Source organism: Coregonus clupeaformis, chromosome 28, assembly GCF_020615455.1.
Source record: "Coregonus clupeaformis isolate EN_2021a chromosome 28, ASM2061545v1, whole genome shotgun sequence".
NCBI lineage: Eukaryota > Metazoa > Chordata > Actinopteri > Salmoniformes > Salmonidae > Coregonus > Coregonus clupeaformis.
Genome location: NC_059219.1, coordinates 12434217 through 12454202, shown reverse-complemented (window position 1 = coordinate 12454202; position 19986 = coordinate 12434217). Strand labels below are relative to the sequence as shown.

The window sequence follows — 19986 nt, the reverse complement described above, 5'->3', positions numbered from 1 at the left end:
GAGTGAGAGTGTGTGTGTGTGAGAGTGAGTGTGAGAGAGTGTGTGAGAGAGTGAGAGTGTGTGTGTGTGAGAGTGTGTGTGTGTGTGTGTGAGAGTGTGTGTGTGAGTGAGAGTGTGAGTGAGAGTGTGTGAGTGAGATGGGTGTGTGTGTGTGAGAGTGTGTGAGTGAGATGGGTGTGTGAGTGTGTGTGTGACAGTGTGTGTGTGTGAGAGTGTGTGTGTGAGAGTGTGTGAGTGAGAGTGTGTGAGTGAGTGTGTGTGTGTGTGTGTGTGTGTGACAGTGTGTGTGTGTGTGTGACAGTGTGTGTGTGTGTGTGACAGTGTGTGAGTGTGTGTGTGTGACAGTGTGTGAGTGTGTAGGTGAGAGTGTATGAGTGAGAGAGTGTGAGTGTGACAGTGTGTGTGTGAGAGTGTGTGTGTGTGAGAGTGTGAGAGTGTCTGAGAGTGTGTGAGTGAGAGAGTGTGTGTGTGTGACAGTGTGTGTGTGTGTGAGTGTGTGTGTGACAGTGTGTGAGTGTGTGAGTGTGTGAGTGAGAGTGTGTGAGTGAGAGAGGGTGTGTGTGTGTGTGTGTGTGTGTGACAGTGTGTGTGTGTGTGTGACAGTGTGTGTGTGTGTGTGTGTGTGTGTGTGAGCGTGTACCAGGTCCTGTAGTCCAGCTCCTCTGTTCTTCAGCAGGGTGTTGAGTAGAACACTGGAGGCTCTGGAGCAGTTAGACTGGGAGTCCACCAGCCCCTCAAACAACATGAAGATCAGAGTGTTGAGCTCCTGCTGGGGCAGACGCTTACTGATGATCTACAGAGACACACAGAGGGGAAAAGGAGACAGACATTATGGAAGTAGGGTTGCAAAATTCCAGTAACTTTCCCTAAATTCCCAGGTTTTCCAGAAAGAGTTTAGCAAGCAAGTTTATTTATATAGCACAATTCATACATCGAAGCAATTCAATGTGATTTACAAAGATGTTTATCAAAAAGAATGAAAACATAATAATAAAAATACTATAAAAAAAAAAATATATATATATATAGGATAAAAACATAGGAAGCTATAAGGCTAAACAGTGTGGTTAAGTTTAAGTGCCCAGTCGTAGGCACGTGAAAAGAGAAGTGATTTAAAGTGGTCCTCTGTAGCTCAATTGGTAGAGCATGGCGCTTGTAACGCCAGGGTAGTGGGTTCGATCCCCGGGACCACCCATACGTAAAAATTTATGCACACATGACTGTAAGTCGCTTTGGATAAAAGCGTCTGCTAAATGGCATATTATATTATTATTATTAAACCTGGATTTAAAAATGGATACGTTTGGGGCACATCTAAGATCTTCTGGTAGTTTATTCCAGTTGTGTACAGCATAAGTGCTAAACGCAACTTCTCTATGTTTAGTTTGGGCTCTACTAGCTGACCTGTGTTCATGGATCTAAGAGCCCTGCTCGGTTTATATTCTTCAAACATATCAGACATGTACTCGGGTCCTAAACCATTCAAAGATTTATAAACTAAAAGCACCACTTTCAAATCAATTCTGTAACTGACTGGAAGCCAAATGTAAAGATTTAAGAACCGGAGTGATGTGCTCCGTGTTCTCTTGGTCCTGGTTAACATTCTAGCAGCTGCATTCTGAATGAGCTGCAGCTGTTTTACAGTCTTTTTCTGGAGTCCTGTTAAGATGCCATTACAGTAGTCAACCTTACTAGAGATAAAAGCATGGATGAGCTTCTCTTGATCTTTTTGGGACACCAAGCCTTTGATTCTGGCTATATTTTTTAGATGATAGAATGCTGTTTTGGTGACCGCTTTGATATGACTGTTAAATGTGAGGTCTGAGTCTATCAGAACACCAAGATTACGCACTTGATCGCTGATTTTAAGGACCAGAGAATCCAGCTCTTTACTAATACTTGTTCTTTTATTTTTGTTGCCAAACACAATAATCTCAGTTTTATCTTGGTTTAATTGTAGACAATTTTGGTTCATCCAGGTATTTATGTGCTCTATACAGTGACACAGAGAGTCTATTGAGCTGTTGTCATACAGTTCGAGAGCCATCTATATTTGAGTATCATCAGCATAGCTGTGGTAGTTAATGTTGTTGTTCTGTAAAATTTGGCCCAGAGGTAGCATATAGAGATTAAACAGAATCGGTCCGAGAACTGATCCCTGTTGAACTCCGCATGTCATAGCCACCCTATCAGATTCATGATTACCAATGGTGACAAAGTAACTCCGGCCATCTAGATAAGATCTGAACCAATCAAGGACTGTCCCGGAGAGTCCTACCCACTTTTCCAGCCTATCTATAAGTGTTCCATGATCGACAGTGTCAAATGCTGCACTGAGATCTAATAGAACCAGAACTGTTACTTTATCAGAATCAGTATTCAGCCATATATCATTTAAAACTTTAATCAGGGCCATTTCAGTACTGTGGTGAGCTCGGAAACCTGACTGAAATGTGTCTAAAAGACCGCATGAGGTCACAAAATTGCTGAGTTGATTGAAGACAACCTTCTCAATGATCTTGGCTATAAAAGGGAGATTTGATACAGGTCTATAGTTGTTCATTATAGATGCATCCAGTGTTCTCTTTTTTAATAGGGGCTTAATGGCAGCTGTTTTTAGAGACGTTGGGAAAATGCCTGATTGCAGAGAGCTATTAACTATAAGTCCATTGTTATAGAGTTAAAAATTGTTTTTAAAAAGTCTGATGGCAGTGTGTCGAGACAGCAAGTGGAAGCTTTAAGATGTCGAACTGTTTCTTCTAGGGATTTTTGATCAATTGTATTAAAATGCGACATAATAACCAAGTTATGTCTTGGTGGTCGTGGTGACGGTACAGAGTCCTTTTTAGACTGAGCAGTTTTGATGGTCCGTCTTATACTTATAATTTTTTCACTAAAGAAACACGCAAATTCATTACATTTCACAGTGGACATGAGTTCTGATGGTATCTGCTTTATTGGGTTTGTAAGCTTGTCGACCATGACAAATAGAGAATTTTGAAACCTAAGGTGAAACATGATGTATAAATATTTTTGTGAATTTAACACTGACTGTATTCTCCTATCCTGCAACATAAGAGTCCCTTACCTTGGCGAGCTCGGAGCAGGTCTTGTAGAGGACAGAGTGGTCTGGGTTGTCCATGCTCTCCCTCAATGTGATCAGTCTCTCCACCGAGTCGTCTTTATAGTCCAGAGAGAAGCCTAGTGCCAGGGGAGGGAGACAATGAGACCAGCTGCAGCTGAGCTCCACACACTGCAATCTCACTCCAAGCAGGATGCCACACACAGAGGTGTGCATCCCAAATGGCACCCTATTCACTATATAGTGCACTCCTTTTGACCAGAGCCTTATGGGCCATTGACGGGGCTGTAGTGGAACAGGTTGAGAGCTTCAAGTTCCTTGGTGTCCACATCACCAACAAACTAACATGGTCCAAACACACCAAGACAGTCGTGAAGAGGGTACGACAAAGCCTATTCCCCCTAAGGAGACTGAAAAGATTTGGCATGGGTCCTCAGATCCTCATAAGGTTCTACAGCTGCACCATCGAGAGCATCTTGACTGGTTACATCACCGCCTGGTATGGCAACTGCTCGGCCTCCGACCGCAAGGCACTACAGAGGGTAGTGCGTACGGCCCAGTACATCACTGGGGCCAAGCTTCCTGCCATCCAGGACCTCTATACCAGGCGGTGTCAGAGGAAGGCCCTAAAAATGGTCAAAGACTCCAGCCACCCTAGTCATAGACTGTTCTCTTTGCTACCGCACGGCAAGTCTAGGTCCAAAAGGCTTCTTAACAGCTTCTACCCCCAAGCCATAAGACTCCTGAACAGCTAATCAAATGGCTACCCGGACTATTTGCATTGTCCACTCCCTCTTTTACGCTGCTACTCTCTGTTTAATATCTATGCATAGTCACTTTAACTCTACCTACATCTACATATTACCTCAATTACCTCGACTAACCTGTGCCCCCCCACATTGACTCTGCACCGGTACCCCCTGTATATAGCCTCGCTACTGTTATTTTACTGCTGCTCTTTAATTATGTTATTTAAATGTTTTACTTATCTATTTTTTACTTAACACTTATTTTTCTTTAAAACTGCATTCTTGGTTAAGGGCTTGTAAGTAAGCATTTCACTGTAAGGTCTACACCTGTTGTATTCTGCGCATGTGACAAATAAAATTTGATTCGATTTGATTTGTCAAATGTAGTGCACTATATAGGGAATAGGGTGCCATTTGGAACGCACACAGAGTTTCTCGTATTAAAGGGGCCCAGAAATGGGCTGTGATGGTCCCTGGGGGAGTTAAGCTGGTCCCTGGGGGAGTTAAGCTGGTCCCTGGGGGAGTTAAGCTGGTCCCTGGGGGAGTTAAGCTGGTCCCTGGGGGAGTTAAACTGGTCCCTGGGGGAGTTAAACTGGTCCCTGGGGGAGTTAAACTGGTCCCTGGGGGAGTTAAACTGGTCCCTGGGGGAGTTAAGCTGCTCCCTGGGGGAGTTAAGCTGGTCAGCAGAGAATAGGAAACTATACAAGACAAGGCGTATTGAATCAGAGACAGAGTGTGTGTGTGTGTGTGTGTGTTACCTTCATAGCGTAGCTGGATGTAGAGCAGGGTGTAGATGCAGTCGATGGCTGCCCTGCGGACCAGGGGGTTGGGGTCGGTGCATCGGGGGGCCAGGCGGCCCAGGAGAGAACCCAGGTTGTGGAAGGTTACCATGTTCTACAGACAGAAAACCCAGATTAAGGCTAAGGGTTGGTTTGACTTTTAAAGGGATACTTCAGGATATTGGCAATGAGGCCCTGTATCTACTTCCCCAGAGCCAGATGAACTTGTAGATACCATTTTTATGACTGTGTCCAGTATGAAGAAAATTAGAGGTCGATTCGCGAGCCAATGCTAACTAGCGTTGGCGCAATGACTGGAAGTCTATTGGTATTTACAAGGATGCTAGCAGATACCCATAGACTTCCAGTTCAGTTCATCTGAGAAAGTAGATAAAGGGCCTCATTGCCAAAATCTTGAAGTATCCCTTTAACAATAAAGAAGCACTTATATCAACTTCTACTGTTCTCCAGGAGTTCTGGATGATTTATTTAAATGTCCTTCAGTATCTGTGGTCCTGTTGCTGCAAGCCCCATGTTCCTACCAAATGAGCTTTTAGAACCACTGCAAACATTGGTCAGCTCACAAGAGACACTACTGAATTTTATGGCATCGCAAATGTTTTGAAAAACACGGCAATATTTGCTGTTAGTTTATGTCTATAAAACTCAAGGTCTTTAGCTAGTAAGGTCCAAATATTACCTGGGAAAGAACAGTTTGCAGTTGTTTTTCTGACTCACTTTGACGTTGAGGCTGGTGAAGTAGAACTGTAGGATGTGAGCTGTGGTCTTCATCGCCCTCTCCCTCTCATGGTCCTGACCAGAACTCAACCACGCCTCAATGTGCTGCGGACAACCAAAGGCAGGGTCAAGGTTGGGCTAAAGATCATTGTATAAATAGGTAAACATTTAAGCGTATACTTCTTATCACCAACTTACCTTGAATACACTCTGTAGTCCGTCTGGACTCAGGTCTCTTGCAAGAATATTCCTCAACAACTCCTGAAGCGCATTGAAGGTGTCTTTGTATAACGCCTGTGGGAAAAGGAGTAGATACAAGCTTTACCATCTCCACTTTCAGGGTATCTGCTGGTTCCATTAAGTTGTATTTAAGACTGTTCCCAAGTATTCCCACGCATAATAAAGAGACACGTGATCGTAAACAAGGTTTGAAATGATTGTTTTAGTCAAACATTATATCTGTTTGGGTTTCTTGTGGTCAATTTGTAGTCTACAAATTATTTGTAATTATGTTCCCGCCACCCCGACTAGCCACCCACGAAACAGAATCGGCCCGCGGCTGAATCTAGTTGATGATCCCTGGGCTAGGCTATAGATGGCTGAAGTATGGGGATGCCCATCTGCACTTGTTTAGGCTGCCGCAATGGGCTAATCATTAGCTAGATCACAAACTAAGTGTCCAGAATTTTGGCTTCGATACCTATACCAGCTACGATGATACTCAATAACATAACGATACCACTGTGAAAAAAAATGCCTTAAAGTCAAATATACATGTCACGCCCTGGCTCTGGGGACTCTAGTATGTTGAGCCAGGGTGTGAGTTTTCATGTGTTTTCCATTCTAGTGTAGTATTTCTATGTTGGCCAGTGTGGTTCTCAATCAGAGGCAACGTGTATCAGCTGTTGCTTGTTGTCTCTGATTGGGAACCATACTTAAGCAGCCAGTTTCCCCACAGTGTTTGTGGGATCTTGTTCCAAGTAGGTTGTGTTTGATCCAAGGACGTCACGTTATCGTTTTTGTTCGTGTGATCTTTATTTAATAAATATGTTCGCAAATAACGCTGCGCATTGGTCCTCTGTTCCCGACGATCGTGACAATACAGCACAGTAACTTTATAAAACATGTGGTCAACTCTCCATCTAGAGAGCTAGGCCACTGGCTGTGCAGCCTTCTGATTCAGCACTGCTCACACCCAGTAAGTCTCCTGGAGGTATTAATAATGAATAATTATTATTATTATGCGATAACATTAGAATATTAGCCTACAACCAAAAATGGCTATACTTCGAAGCAAGATAGCTAAGCGGGATGACTCTAGACTGACTTTTTCCAGTGCTAAGACAGACATTATTATAGACATTTCATCTAACATGTTCAGGGAATGCATGATAGTTATTCTGATGTGCAATGTCAAAATAGGATCCAGAATAATCAGATATTTATTTTAGGGATGAATTTGACTGCATGTTTTTTTGTGCATATTGGCCTAGGATATTTTCTACATAATGATACAAATAAATACATATGTTGTATTGTCACATACACCAGATGGGTGCAGTGAAATGTGTTGGTTTTAAAGGGTCAGCCATAGTCGTACGGCACCCCTGGAGCGAATTAGGGTTATGTGCCTTTTCACCTTGTCGAGTCGGGTATTTGAACCAGCAACCTTTCGGTTACAGACCCAACGCTCTAACCACTAGGCTACCTGCTGCCCGAGGAAGTGGGAACTCAAAACACATTAGCTAGATTGCTAAATCTAAATATGATATCGTCGCTAGATAGCCATGCAAATGATCTAACATTAAATGTAATATCCTACAAAAACATTCCATTGTTTTCACCGCAAATGGCATGCTCCACTCCGTTCCGCTGGCTTATTATCCGTTTGTAAAGTGGTTATATTTCCTCTATATTGACAGTTGAGAAATAATTTTTACAGTATACTCAAAGCTGAGACTCTCCTCTTTTTTTAACAACAGTAACAGTAGTTGTTTTAAAAACAACTATGTCTTTCACACAATTACATTTCTAAATGTTGCTCAACTGCGCTTATCAGAATGCATCTCTCCCTTCACTCCGTGTGCAAAGGGGGGAGAAGGAGTGAGAGGCAGCAGCGAAACAGGGACAGGGTAGATCCTTTCATTTCAGGAAGCAGATTAATGCACACTACTGTTGACCAAATAATGGTTTTAGAACCAAAAAATCTGCAGGAACGTTGTGTAGTCTAAACAACGACATAAGCAAAATTGCTTCGGTAAGAGGAGGACAACGTCGGTTTATCGTCCCAGCTCTAGGTAGGATTGTTGTCTATCAAATTGTACCTTCACCCTTCTCTCTCCTCTGGCAACGGCCTGACTCACACTGGCACACACACAGTCAGAGGCGCACATGTGGATAGCTCTAACATCTTGAAAGTGCGGCTCGAGTATTATTTGATGTTGCCGTTTTGCCGCGGTGGTAACAATTACGCAGCAGCGCAATGTAAAACAGTGTAGTCATCTCCGTCACATTTTTTAAGACCTTTGAAAACTGAATTGAAGACATTTTTAGACTTATTAAAGCCTAAATAAATTAATTAAATTAATTTCAGACCCGCGGACACCTTGTTTCATACTTTCATAAAATGAGTGTGAAGGAACAAAGTGCAGGTTCATGTTTTTGCTGAGATGACTATGTCTATACACAGAGAGAAAGGCTGTGCATATATGTGTACTTGAGGTTGTTCATGTGTGTCCTAAAGGTTGAACGTGTGTGTATGTACAGTGGGGAAAAAAAGTATTTATTCAGCCACCAATTGTGCAAGTTCTCCCACTTAAAAAGATGAGAGAGGCCTGTAATTTTCATCATAGGTACACGTCAACTATGACAGACAAATTTAGATTTTTTTTCTCCAGAAAATCACATGGTAGGATTTTTAATGAATTTATTTGCAAATTATGGTGGAAAATAAGTATTTGGTCAATAACAAAAGTTTCTCAATACTTTGTTATATACCCTTTGTTGGCAATGACACAGGTCAAACGTTTTCTGTAAGTCTTCACAAGGTTTTCACATACTGTTGCTGGTATTTTGGCCCATTCCTCCATGCAGATCTCCTCTAGAGCAGTGATGTTTTGGGGCTGTCGCTGGGCAACAAAGACTTTCTACTCCCTCCAAAGATTTTCTATGGGGTTGAGATCTGGAGACTGGCTAGGCCACTCCAGGACCTTGAAATGCTTCTTACGAAGTCACTCCTTCGTTGCCCGGGCGGTGTGTTTGGGATCATTGTCATGCTGAAAGACCCAGCCACGTTTCATCATCAATGCCCTTGCTGATGGAAGGAGGTTTTCACTCAAAATCTCACGATACATGGCCCCATTCATTCTTTCCTTTACACGGATCAGTCGTCCTGGTCCCTTTGCAGAAAAACAGCCCCAAAGCATGATGTTTCCACCCCCATGCTTCACAGTAGGTATGGTGTTCTTTGGATGCAACTCAGCATTCGTTGTCCTCCAAACAAGACGAGTTGAGTTTTTACCAAAAAGTTCTATTTTGGTTTCATCTGACCATATGACATTCTCCCAATCCTCTTCTGGATCATCCAAATGCACTCTAGCAAACTTCAGACGGGCCTGGACATGTACTGGCTTAAGCAGGGGGACACGTCTGGCACTGCAGGATTTGAGTCCCTGGCGGTGTAGTGTGTTACTGATGGTAGGCTTTGTTACTTTGGTCCCAGCTCTCTGCAGGTCATTCACTAGGTCCCCCCGTGTGGTTCTGGGATTTTTGCTCACCGTTCTTATGATCATTTTGACCCCACAGAGTGAGATCTTGCGTGGAGCCCCAGATCGAGGGAGATTATCAGTGGTCTTGTATGTCTTCCATTTCCTAATAATTGCTCCCACAGTTGATTTCTTCAAACCAAGCTGCTTACCTATTGCAGATTCAGTCTTCCCAGCCTGGTGCAGGTCTACAATTTTGTTTCTGGTGTCCTTTGACAGCTCTTTGGTCTTGGCCATAGTGGAGTTTGGAGTGTGACTGAGGTTGTGGACAGGTGTCTTATACTGATAACAAGTTAAAACAGGTGCCATTAATACAGGTAACGAGTGGAGGACAGAGGAGCCTCTTAAAGAAGAAGTTACAGGTCTGTGAGAGCCAGAAATCTTGCTTGTTTGTAGGTGACCAAATACTTATTTTCCACCATAATTTGCAAATAAATTCATTAAAAATCCTACCATGTGATTTTCTGGAGAAAAAAAATCTAAATTTGTCTGTCATAGTTGACGTGTACCTATGATGAATATTACAGGCCTCTCTCATCTTTTTAAGTGGGAGAACTTGCACAATTGGTGGCTGACTAAATACTTTTTTTCCCCACTGTATATACTAGAGGTCACACATTGGCTGTACAGTGTGTATTGGAGGCAGTGAATGTTCATCATAGAGTTGCTGCTGCTCTGCTCTCTCCTCTCTCTATTTGGGTTCCAGCACCTCTCTCTGCTCTCTCTGTTTGGGTTCCAGCACCTCTCTCCGTTTGGGTTCCAGCACCACTCTCCTCTCTCTATTTGTGTTCCAGCACCACTCTCCTCTCTCTGTTTGGGTTCCAGCACCTCTCTCTGCTCTCTCTGTTAGGGTTCCAGCACCTCTCTCTGTTTGGGTTCCAGCACCTCTCTGCTCTCTCTGTTTGGGTTCCAGCACCTCTCACCTCTCTCTGTTTGGGCTCCAGCACCTCTTCGTCTTTGACCCTGTCCTTGTCTGGAGTGTCCAGCGGGGGCAGGCCATACACACCGTTCAGACACGTCCGCAGCATCTCAAAGTTGTCATTCTCCGTCAGCGCTGGCTCCAGGTTACTGGGGTCAGCCTGGGGTCAAGGATTAATAACATCACTCAGTAGGAGCTAGGGATATACAAAACTTTCCAAAAATTCCCAGGTTTTCCAGACATCCTGGTTGGAAGATTCCTGGAATCAGGAGGGAAGGAATCAGCAGGAAATCCAGAATCCTCCAACTAGTATTTCTGGAAAACATGGGAATTTTGGGAAAGTTACCGGATTTTTGCAACCCTAGTATGGACAGACCTTGAGGAAGATGAAACACCTGGTACTGACAAGCTCCTGGCAGGCTGACTGTCTATGGCTGACATCCCTGGGCTCTGTTCCAACATGCAACCCACTAGCACACCTCTTGGAATGAAAGGATACATGAGGTTGGCACACGTCGTCATCACAAGGTGGCGAACCGGAGTCCGCATGGCATCCGTCGGTTCTGCCTTGATAAAATCCTTCAACAAAGTAAAGGAAGATATTGAGAGGGAACAACACAATCAGGACCACTTTACTATAGCACCCCTTATATCATAGAGCCTTTCTAACAGATGCATAAGACATAACAGCCGTCATAGCAAGTCATAAACAATGTTTGGCAGTTGGTGTGATCTAAATCAGGTAACATTTAATTTAATCCTCCGTCATAAGGGCTACATAATACTGTCATAACAATGGCATAACAGAATACATAAACATCACATAACAGAATACATAAACATCACATAACATGACATAACAGATGACAAACACTGACCATCATGACTCCCATGAGTTCCTGCTTGCGGACGAACATGTAGCCCTGTTTGCGTATGACGGTGCTGATGGCCTTGGCTATGAGCCCCACGCTCTGAATCAGACTCAGCTTCATGGTCAGGTCCTGACGGGGGGGGAAATACAGCGTACACACACACACACACACACACACACACACCCCGATAGAGGCACACACACACACACAGAGACAGACAGACACAAACACACACAAAAATACACACACAAAGACAAACACACAGCCTCAGACTGTGTTCATGGTAATTGGCGATGGCGGTCAGAGGTTTAGTTTGTTCGCATCGTTGTGAGCAAGACAACCAAATATTAGTTGTATAGTGCAACCCTCAAGCATACACAGACAGTCACTTACCCTATGATTCTAAAGTTCCCTCTGACATCCATAAAACGTCTAGAGATTGATAGACTAGAGCAGGACCAAAGATTTCAACCGTAGTGATTTCTATATTTTGTTGAAATGTCAGGGGTCCATAAAAGAACGATCTTAAACTTCATAAGAGCATCCCATCAATAGAATGTTTTCAGCACATGGCATAAGAAACAATAGAGTACGGTTGGGTCAGTCACATAAATTCAACTGAAGATGAATTTCACAACTTTTCAGTTGGCTTAAAATCTATGTATACAGTGCATTCGGAAAGCATTCAGACCCCTTCACTTTTTCCACATTGTTACGTTACAGCCTTATTCTAAAACTGATTAAATTGTTAGTTTTTTCCCTCATCAATCTACACAATAACCCATAATGACAAAGCAAATGTATTAAAAATAAAAAAACGGTGATATCACATTTACATAATTATTCAGACCCTTTACTCACTTTGAAGCACCTTTGGCAGCGATTACAGCCTCGAGTCTTCTTGGGTATGACGCTACAAGCTTGGCACACCTGTATTTGGGGAGTTTCTCCTATTCTTCTCTGCAAATCCTCTCAAGGTCTGTCATGTTGGATGGGTAGTGTTGCTGCACAGCTATTTTCAGGTCTCTCCAGAGATGTTTGTTTGGGTTCAAGTCCGGGCTCTGGCTGGGCCACTCAAGGACATTCAGAGACTTCTCCCGAAGCCACTCCTGCGTTGTCTTGGCTGTGTGCTTAGGGTCGTGGTCCTGTTTGAAGGTGAACCTGCGCCTCAGTCAGAGATCCTGAGCAGGTTTTCATCAAGGATCTTTCTGTACTTTGCTCCGTTCATCTTTCCCTCGATTCTGACTAGTCTCCCAGTCCCTGCCGCTGAAAGACATCCCCACAGCATGATGCTGCCACCACCATGCTTCACCGTAGGGATGGTATTGGCCAGGTGATGAGCGGAGCCAGGTTTCCTCCAGATGTGACGCTTGACATTCAGGCCAAAGAGTTCAATCTTGGTTTCATCAGACCAAGAATCTTGTTTCTAAATGGTCTGAGAGTCCTTTAGGTGCCTTTTGGCAAACTCCAAGCGGGCTGTCATGTGCCTTTTACTGAGGAGTGGATTCCGTCTGGCCACTCTACCCTAAAGGACTGATTGGTGGAGTGCTGCAGAGATGGTTGTCCTTCTGGAAGGTTCTCCCATCTCCACAGCTCTGTCAGAGTGACCATCGGGTTCCTGGTCACCTCCCTGACCAAGGCCCTTCTCCCACGATTGCTCAGTTTGGCCGGGCAGCCAGCTCTAGGAAGAGTCTTGGTGGTTCCAAACTTCTTCCATTTAAGAATGATGGAGGCCAATGTGTTCTTGAGGACCCTCAATACTGCAGAAATGTTTTGGTACCCTTCCCCAGATCTGTGCCTCGACATAATCCTGTCTCGGAGCTCTACGGACAATTCCTTTGACCTCATGGCTTGGTTTTCGCTCTGACATGCACTGTCAACTGTGGGACCTTATATAGACAGGTGTGTGCCTTTCCAAATCATGTCCAATCAATTGAATTGACAACAGGTGGACTCCAATCAAGTTGTAGAAACATCTCAAGGATGATCAATGGAAACAGGATGCACCTGAGATCAATTTCGAGTCTCATAGGAAAGGGTCTGCATACTTATGTAAATAAGGTATTTCTGTTTTTAATACATTTGCAAACATCTCTAAAAACCTGTTTTCGCTTTGTCATTATGGGGTATTGTGTGTAGATTGATGAGGGGGAAAAAATACTTTAATCCATTTTAGAATAAGGCTGCAACGTAACAAAATGTGGTAAAGGTGAAGGAGTCTGAATACTTTCCCGAATGCACTGTAGATACCGGTCAATATCAATTAAACAATAAATCAAAAGTAGAGGGTGTATTTTTTAAGAATGATCATCCATGCCTTGATTTGGAGACTGTAAATGTCAGAGAGAAATGTAAGCTTTGCAATCTGGATGGGAAAAAATAATTTCAACATCAAATTTCACCATCTGATTTGGCATCACAACCTAAGAGCTGGTGTGAGTCTTAGATCAGAAAGGTAAGGAAACACCATAGTGCCCCTAGAAACACCATAGAGCCATACAGTGTTAGTACGACATTGAGGGCATTCAAAAGCTCTAAACGTTCTGAACTTCTGAAACATAGAGGCAAACAAACACACTGCCTCCCCATCATAACTCTTTCAACTAGAGAGACATTTACTTCTAAAAGTTCAGAACGTTGAAGCAGCAGCGTTCTAGAGAGAAGAGATTGTTACAAGAGTTTTAGTGAGAGAGAGAGCGTAGAGAGAGAGAGAGGATCCTTTGTCAGGGTCCCGTCACGGTACCTTGGTCTCTATTTTAATCCCCAGAACCTGCACAACATAAAAGTAACAAGGAGTTTAATTCACAAGTGTACGCTACTAGACAAGAATATATCCTTTCCCCTAAAGAGAAGAGAATGTGCTCTTTCCCCTCATTAAGAAAATGTTTTATCTGACTACAGAAGGCCCTTACCATGAAACTGTTCCACATTTAGATGGTTAACCGTGGTATGGGAGAGCGATACATTAAATGTCTCACAGATACAGATGAACTCTATATCCGCATTGCAGTGCAGTAAAAAGGTTAGCAAATGTTACAGTGCTGGCCAACTAGCCGTATCCAATTAAATGAGCCCTGTGTGGAACCCAAATGACTCAATGGATATAGACTTGGCTTCTTAACGTTAAACACCTTATGTGTGTGTGTCCAACCACCCACCCTAACCACAGACATAAAAATCCTATGCTCCAATTCAAGTGGAAATCTGGAGGTCATACATTGGCAGCGGCCCCTGAATGCTGCAGTTTAACAGGACTCATTTAACAAAGAAAACTATGAAGGCTAGTTTTCAGACAGTCATTGTAATGCTAAGCATATGGCCGGCGGGTAAAGGAGATCCCTGGGGATATAAACCAGGTTCATCTGAGGCCACGGAGAGACAGAGAGACCTCCTGAATGATATGGCGTGATCTCTCCTTCAACTGATTGATATAATCACATATTCCTTTTACTGTGGTTTTTGTTGTGTGGTTTATGTTCCTTTCAAATGCCACAAATATGCCCCATCATTGGTTTTCTTTAAAAAACAGTTAGCGATGGTTTAGTATTACATACAGTTGAAGTCGGAAGTTTACGTACACCTTAGCCAAATACATTTAAACTCAGTTTTTCACAATTCCTGACATTTAATCCTAGTAAAAATTCCCTGTCTTAGGTCAGTTAGGATCACCACTTTATTTTAAGAATGTGAAATGTCAGAATAATAGTAGAGAGAATGATTTATTTCAGCTTTTATTTCTTTCATCACATTCCCAGTTGGTCAGAAGTTTACTTACACTCAATTAGTATTTGGTAGCATTGCCTTTAAATTGTTTAACTTCCCACAATAAGTTGGGTGAATAAGTTTCCCACAATAAATTGGGTGAATTTTGGCCCATTCCTCCTGACAGAGCTGGTGTAACTGAGTCAGGTTTGTAGGCCTCCTTGCTCGCACACACTTTTTCAGTTCTGCCCACAAATTTTCTATAGGATTGAGGTCAGGGCTTTGTGATGGCCTCTCCATTACCTTGACTTTGTTGTCCTTAAGCCATTTTGCCACAACTTTGGAAGTATGCTTGGGGTCATTGTCCATTTGGAAGACCCATTTGCGACCAAGCTTTAACTTCCTGACTGATGTCTTGAGATGTTGCTTCAATATATCCACATAATTTACCTTCCTCATGATGCCATCTATTTTGTGAAGTGCACCAGTCTCTCCTGCAGCAAAGCACCCCCACAGCATGATGCTGCCACACCCGTGCTTCACGGTTGGGATGGTGTTCTTCGGCTTGCAAGCATCCCCCTTTTTCCTCCAAACATAACGATGGTCATTATGGCCAAACAGTTCTATTTTTTTTTTCATCAGACCAGAGGACATTTCTCCAAAAAGTAAAATTTTTGTCCCCATGTGCAGTTGCAAACCGTAGTCTGGCTTTTTTATGGCGGTTTTGGAGCAGTGGCTTCTTCCTTGCTGAGCGGCCTTTCAGGTTATGTCGATATAGGACTTGTTTTACTGTGGATATAGATACTTTTGTACCTGTTTCCTCCAGCATTTTGGCAAGTTGGTTAGGACATCTACTTTGTGCATGACACGTAATTATTCCAACAATTGTTTACAGACAGATTATTTCACATATAATTCACTGTATCACAATTCCAGTGGGTCAGAAGTTTACATACACTAAGTTGACTGTGCCTTTAAACAGCTTGGAAAATTCTAGAAAATGATGTCATGGCTTTAGAAGCTTCTGATAGGCTAATTGACATAATTTGAGTCAATTGGAGGTGTACCTGTGGATGTATTTCAAGGCCTACCTTCAAACCCAGTGCCTTTGCTTGACATCATGGGAAAATCAAAAGAAATGAGCCAAGACCTCAGAAAAAAAAATGGTAGACCTCCACAAGTCTGGTTCATCCTTGGGAGCAATTTCCAAACGTCTGAAGGACCTTGTGAAGATGCTGGAGGAAACAGGTACAAAGGTATCTATATCCACAGTAAAATGAGTCCTATATCGACATCACCTGAAAGGGCGCTCAGCAAGGAAGAAGCCACTGCTCCAAAACCGCCATAAAAAAGCCAGACTACGTTTTGCAACTGCACATGGGGACAAAAATTGTACTTTTTGGAGAAATGTCCTCTGGTCTGATGAAACAAAAATAGAACTGTTTGGCCATAATGACCATCGTTATGTTTGGAGGAAAAAGGGGGTGGCTTGCAAGCCGAAGAACACCATCACAACCGTGAAGCACAAGGATGGCAGCATCATGCTGTGGTGGGGCTTTGCTGCAGGAGGGACTGGTGCACTTCACAAAATAGATGGCATCATGAGGAAGGAAAATTATGTGGATATATTGAAGCAACATCTCAAGACATCAGTCAGGAAGTTAAAGCTTGGTCGCAAATGGGTCTTCCAAATGGACAATGACCCCAAGCATACTTCCAAAGTTGTGGCAAAATGGCTTAAGGACAACAAAGTTAAGGTATTGGAGTAGCCATCACAAAGCCCTGACCTCAATCCTACAGAAAATGTGTGGGCAGAACTGAAAAGGCGTGTGCGAGCTAGGAGGCCTACAAACCTGACTCAGTTACACCAGCTCTGTCAGGAGGAATGGGCCAAAATTCACCCAACTTATTGTGGGAAGCTTGTGGAAGGCTCCCCGAAACGTTTGAAACAAGTTAAACAATTTAAAGGCAATGCTACCAAAAACTAATTCCCACTGGGAATTTGATGAAAGAAATAAAAGCTGAAATAAATCACTCTCTACTATTATTCTGACATTTCACATTCTTAAAATAAAGTGGTGATCCTAACTGACCTAAGACAGGGAATTTTTACTAGGATTAAATGTCAGGAATTGTGAAAAACTGAGTTTAAATGTATTTGGCTAAGGTGTATGTAAACTTCCAACTTCAACTGTATGTCCTACTTCATCTCTCCCAGGCCCTAGCTCCTTACCTTGGTGTTGAAGTGCTTACTGATGCTGCGGAGGATGTCGGAGTCGATGCGGGACAGGATCTGGTCCTCTGGGGCGTGGAGTGCTACGTAACCGTAACACAGGATCAGCGTGCTCTTCATCTTCTCTACATCCATGTCATTCTTGTCCTGAGGAAGAGGAGGAGGAGGTAGTGATGGGAGGATGAAGGTTTCCCCAGACACAGATTGAGGCTAGTACTGGACTAAAAGCTATTTCAATGTGGGATTAATGTCAACTTTGTAAAAACCTTCAAATATACAAATTAGGCTAATTAAATCAGTTTATCAATACCTGTACATGTTTCCTTTCAAATACTTTAGCAGGGCTTGATAGAGCTCGTCTGGTGAAATGGAACCAATGGAATAATCCCAAAAGTGCAAATCTTGCCTACTGTATGTGGCACTCCAGGCAGGCTCAATCAAACGCTCAAAATAGTAGAACGAAATCAACACACTCCATAAAATCTTGAATCAGAATCTGTCAAATTGCTGACTGTATGAGGCATTGAGAGAACCTCCAAGGCAGACATTGCCAAGTTTATGATTTTTTCCACCTACGATGAAAATAAAAACATAGCCTACTAACTTTGAGCAGGCTGAATATTCCGGAGGCTTTCCTGAAGGCGTCAGATTTCCCAAAGTCGTCCAGTTTGGCCAGAGTGGCATCGAGATGACTGCTGGCACACAGCCCGATCCCCATGGCGACACCCTGGGAAACCCATTACCCCAAACACACCCAATTAGTACAGTTTAATGGATGCTTAAGCCTCCAATGACCAAATAGTACATCTATATTATCATTAACATCGTCATTAGAATTTGACTACCACTCTCTGTTATTAGGCCTAAAGATTGTAAAAACACAAAAATTCCTAATCATCTGGTTGTAATACAACGGAAATGAGGGGGGGAAAAAAACGTTTAATTCCAGACACAAATTACAGCTTAGGAAGGCAGACGTGACCTGCCTTTGAAAATAATCAAAGGCTTAAGAGTACTTGTCACAAGACTGTCTTTACTAGGCAATTTAGCTGTAGAGGCCACCGTACAAAGACACACTGTTCTGCCTGGCGACGCTCTGCCCTGCCTTACGCAGACAATTACATGAAGGGTCACGATGAACGTATGAAGACAAATACACAAACAAACCCCTAGTTTCTGTGTAATTCCAACCATCAATGTACAAAATTCCCTGGTGTTTATGAGCTACTCAGGGGGGGGGGGGTTGAAAAGCAACTGCTATCAAGAGGATCGTAGCCTGACTCAAATGGGGTCGGACTAAGAGGTTTACCGCTCTCTCGATGGCGTCGTTGTGTCGTGCGCTGATCAGTATCTCCTGCAGCTGCTTCTGGACCACCTCCTTGTTGTAACAATGCTGCAGAGTCACTCCAATGCACCTGTAGAGGAAACTCTGTGGAAAGAGCCATGAAGCCAAGACTATAAACCTTGATAGTTTGTAGAATATATTGTTTTCAAGAAGATATTGGTCATGAAGAACTCTTGGCCATACTCATGGTTGAAGCGAGGTAAGGATGAGGTTGGCCCTACTCATGGTTGAAGCGAGGTAAGGATGAGGTTGGCCCTACTCATGGTTGAAGCGAGGTTAGGATGAGGTTGGCCCTACTCATGAATGAAGAGAGGTTAGGATGAGGTTGGCCCTACTCATGGTTGAAGAGAGGTTAGGATGAGGTTGGCCCTACTCATGGTTGAAGAGAGGTTAGGATGAGGTTGGCCCTACTCATGGTTGAAGAGAGGTTAGGATGAGGTTGGCCCTACTCATGGTTGAAGAGAGGTTAGGATGAGGTTGGCCCTACTCATGGTTGAAGAGAGGTTAGGATGAGGTTGGCCCTACTCATGGTTGAAGAGAGGTTAGGATGAGGTTGGCCCTACTCATGGTTGAAGAGAGGTTAGGATGAGGTTGGCCCTACTCATGGTTGAAGAAAGGTTAGGATGAGGTTGGCCCTACTCATGGTTGAAGAGAGGTTAGGATGAGGTTGGCCCTACTCATGGTTGAAGAGAGGTTAGGATGAGGTTGGCACTACTCATGGTTGAAGAGAGGTTAGGATGAGGTTTGTTCACTAACCTTCTCCTCCAGGGACTGATTATAGGTGGAGAGGTAACGCGTGGCCTCTATAGCCAGCTGGCAGCTCCACTTGTCATCAGCTATGGCCACCAGGGACTTGGCTAGGAGCTGTATATGTCCAGACAAAACCCCACCACACAGCCATGTGACTACATCATAATGCTGTACATCAAATCCCTTTGTGACTGAAACAACAGCAAACACTTCTTATGCAACACTTTATGTGTCAGACACTGTCTACGTCCCAAACGGCACCCTATTCCCTATGTAGTGCACTACTTTTGACCAGAGCATCTTAAAAGGAATAAGATGCAATTTGGGATGCACCCTGTTCTGCATAGTGACTGTTATTGACAGTGTTGTGGAGACAGACAAAGAGATGTTAGATAAAGACCACCATAGTGACTGTTATTGACAGTGTTGTGGAGACAGACAAAGAGATGTTAGATAAAGACCACCATAGTGACTGTTATTGACAGTGTTGTGGAGACAGACAAAGAGATGTTAGATAAAGACCAGCATACCTGTAATAGACTCTCTTCCCATTTCTTGTTGTCTAGTGTTTCTGGTGTAGACTCTGTAAAGAAGTAGAATAGAGAATAAACCATAATACTCAGACCTCGCTCGCTGCACTTCCTGCCAGACAACAAAAAGAGTTCCAAGCCGACCAAAGAGCTAAAATGATTTAAGATCAGTTTTAATACCCTATGCTCTACTTAAATCCAAGTTATGTATTTTTATGATGGAAAGACGAAATAGGCCACAGTTAAAAAAGCTCTATCACAAAAAATATATATAGCCCCGACATTGCCTTTAAAAATGTGAATCACTTATAACGTCCCTTAACTGGAGCTGTTGTGGTAAGATGTGCCTTTATTAATATCAGTTCTCTCTCAGTAGAATACACGGAGCAAGAACTATTTTATACCACTGACATTATAATGGGGTTCAAACAGCCCCCTAAGCTGTCAATACTGCAGTAGCAATAAAAGTCACTCAGGGTTATTTCTGCTTTGCTCTCCAAAGGGGGTCATTCAGAGAGAGATA

General features: G+C 43.2%; 1 protein-coding gene across 2 annotated transcripts in view; it reads right to left on the bottom strand.

The window, feature by feature from the left end:
* The window catches only part of LOC121542656 (maestro heat-like repeat-containing protein family member 1), a 55148-nt gene that overhangs the window by 11986 nt on the left and 23176 nt on the right, over positions 1 to 19986 (bottom strand). The window contains exons 18-31 of one of the 2 annotated variants that reach the window (XM_041852132.2): positions 19464 to 19516; positions 18940 to 19047; positions 18148 to 18267; positions 17443 to 17565; positions 16839 to 16985; positions 13647 to 13673; positions 10910 to 11032; positions 10531 to 10610; positions 10036 to 10180; positions 5547 to 5642; positions 5349 to 5453; positions 4590 to 4725; positions 3089 to 3201; positions 641 to 793 (exon numbers count right to left, since the gene is read on the bottom strand). In XM_041852132.2, the coding sequence (XP_041708066.1) occupies positions 641 to 793; positions 3089 to 3201; positions 4590 to 4725; positions 5349 to 5453; positions 5547 to 5642; positions 10036 to 10180; positions 10531 to 10610; positions 10910 to 11032; positions 13647 to 13673; positions 16839 to 16985; positions 17443 to 17565; positions 18148 to 18267; positions 18940 to 19047; positions 19464 to 19516 (1529 nt within the window). The remainder of the gene's footprint in view (positions 1 to 640; positions 794 to 3088; positions 3202 to 4589; positions 4726 to 5348; positions 5454 to 5546; positions 5643 to 10035; positions 10181 to 10530; positions 10611 to 10909; positions 11033 to 13646; positions 13674 to 16838; positions 16986 to 17442; positions 17566 to 18147; positions 18268 to 18939; positions 19048 to 19463; positions 19517 to 19986) is intronic. The other variant, XM_041852133.2, reaches the window with a different exon arrangement.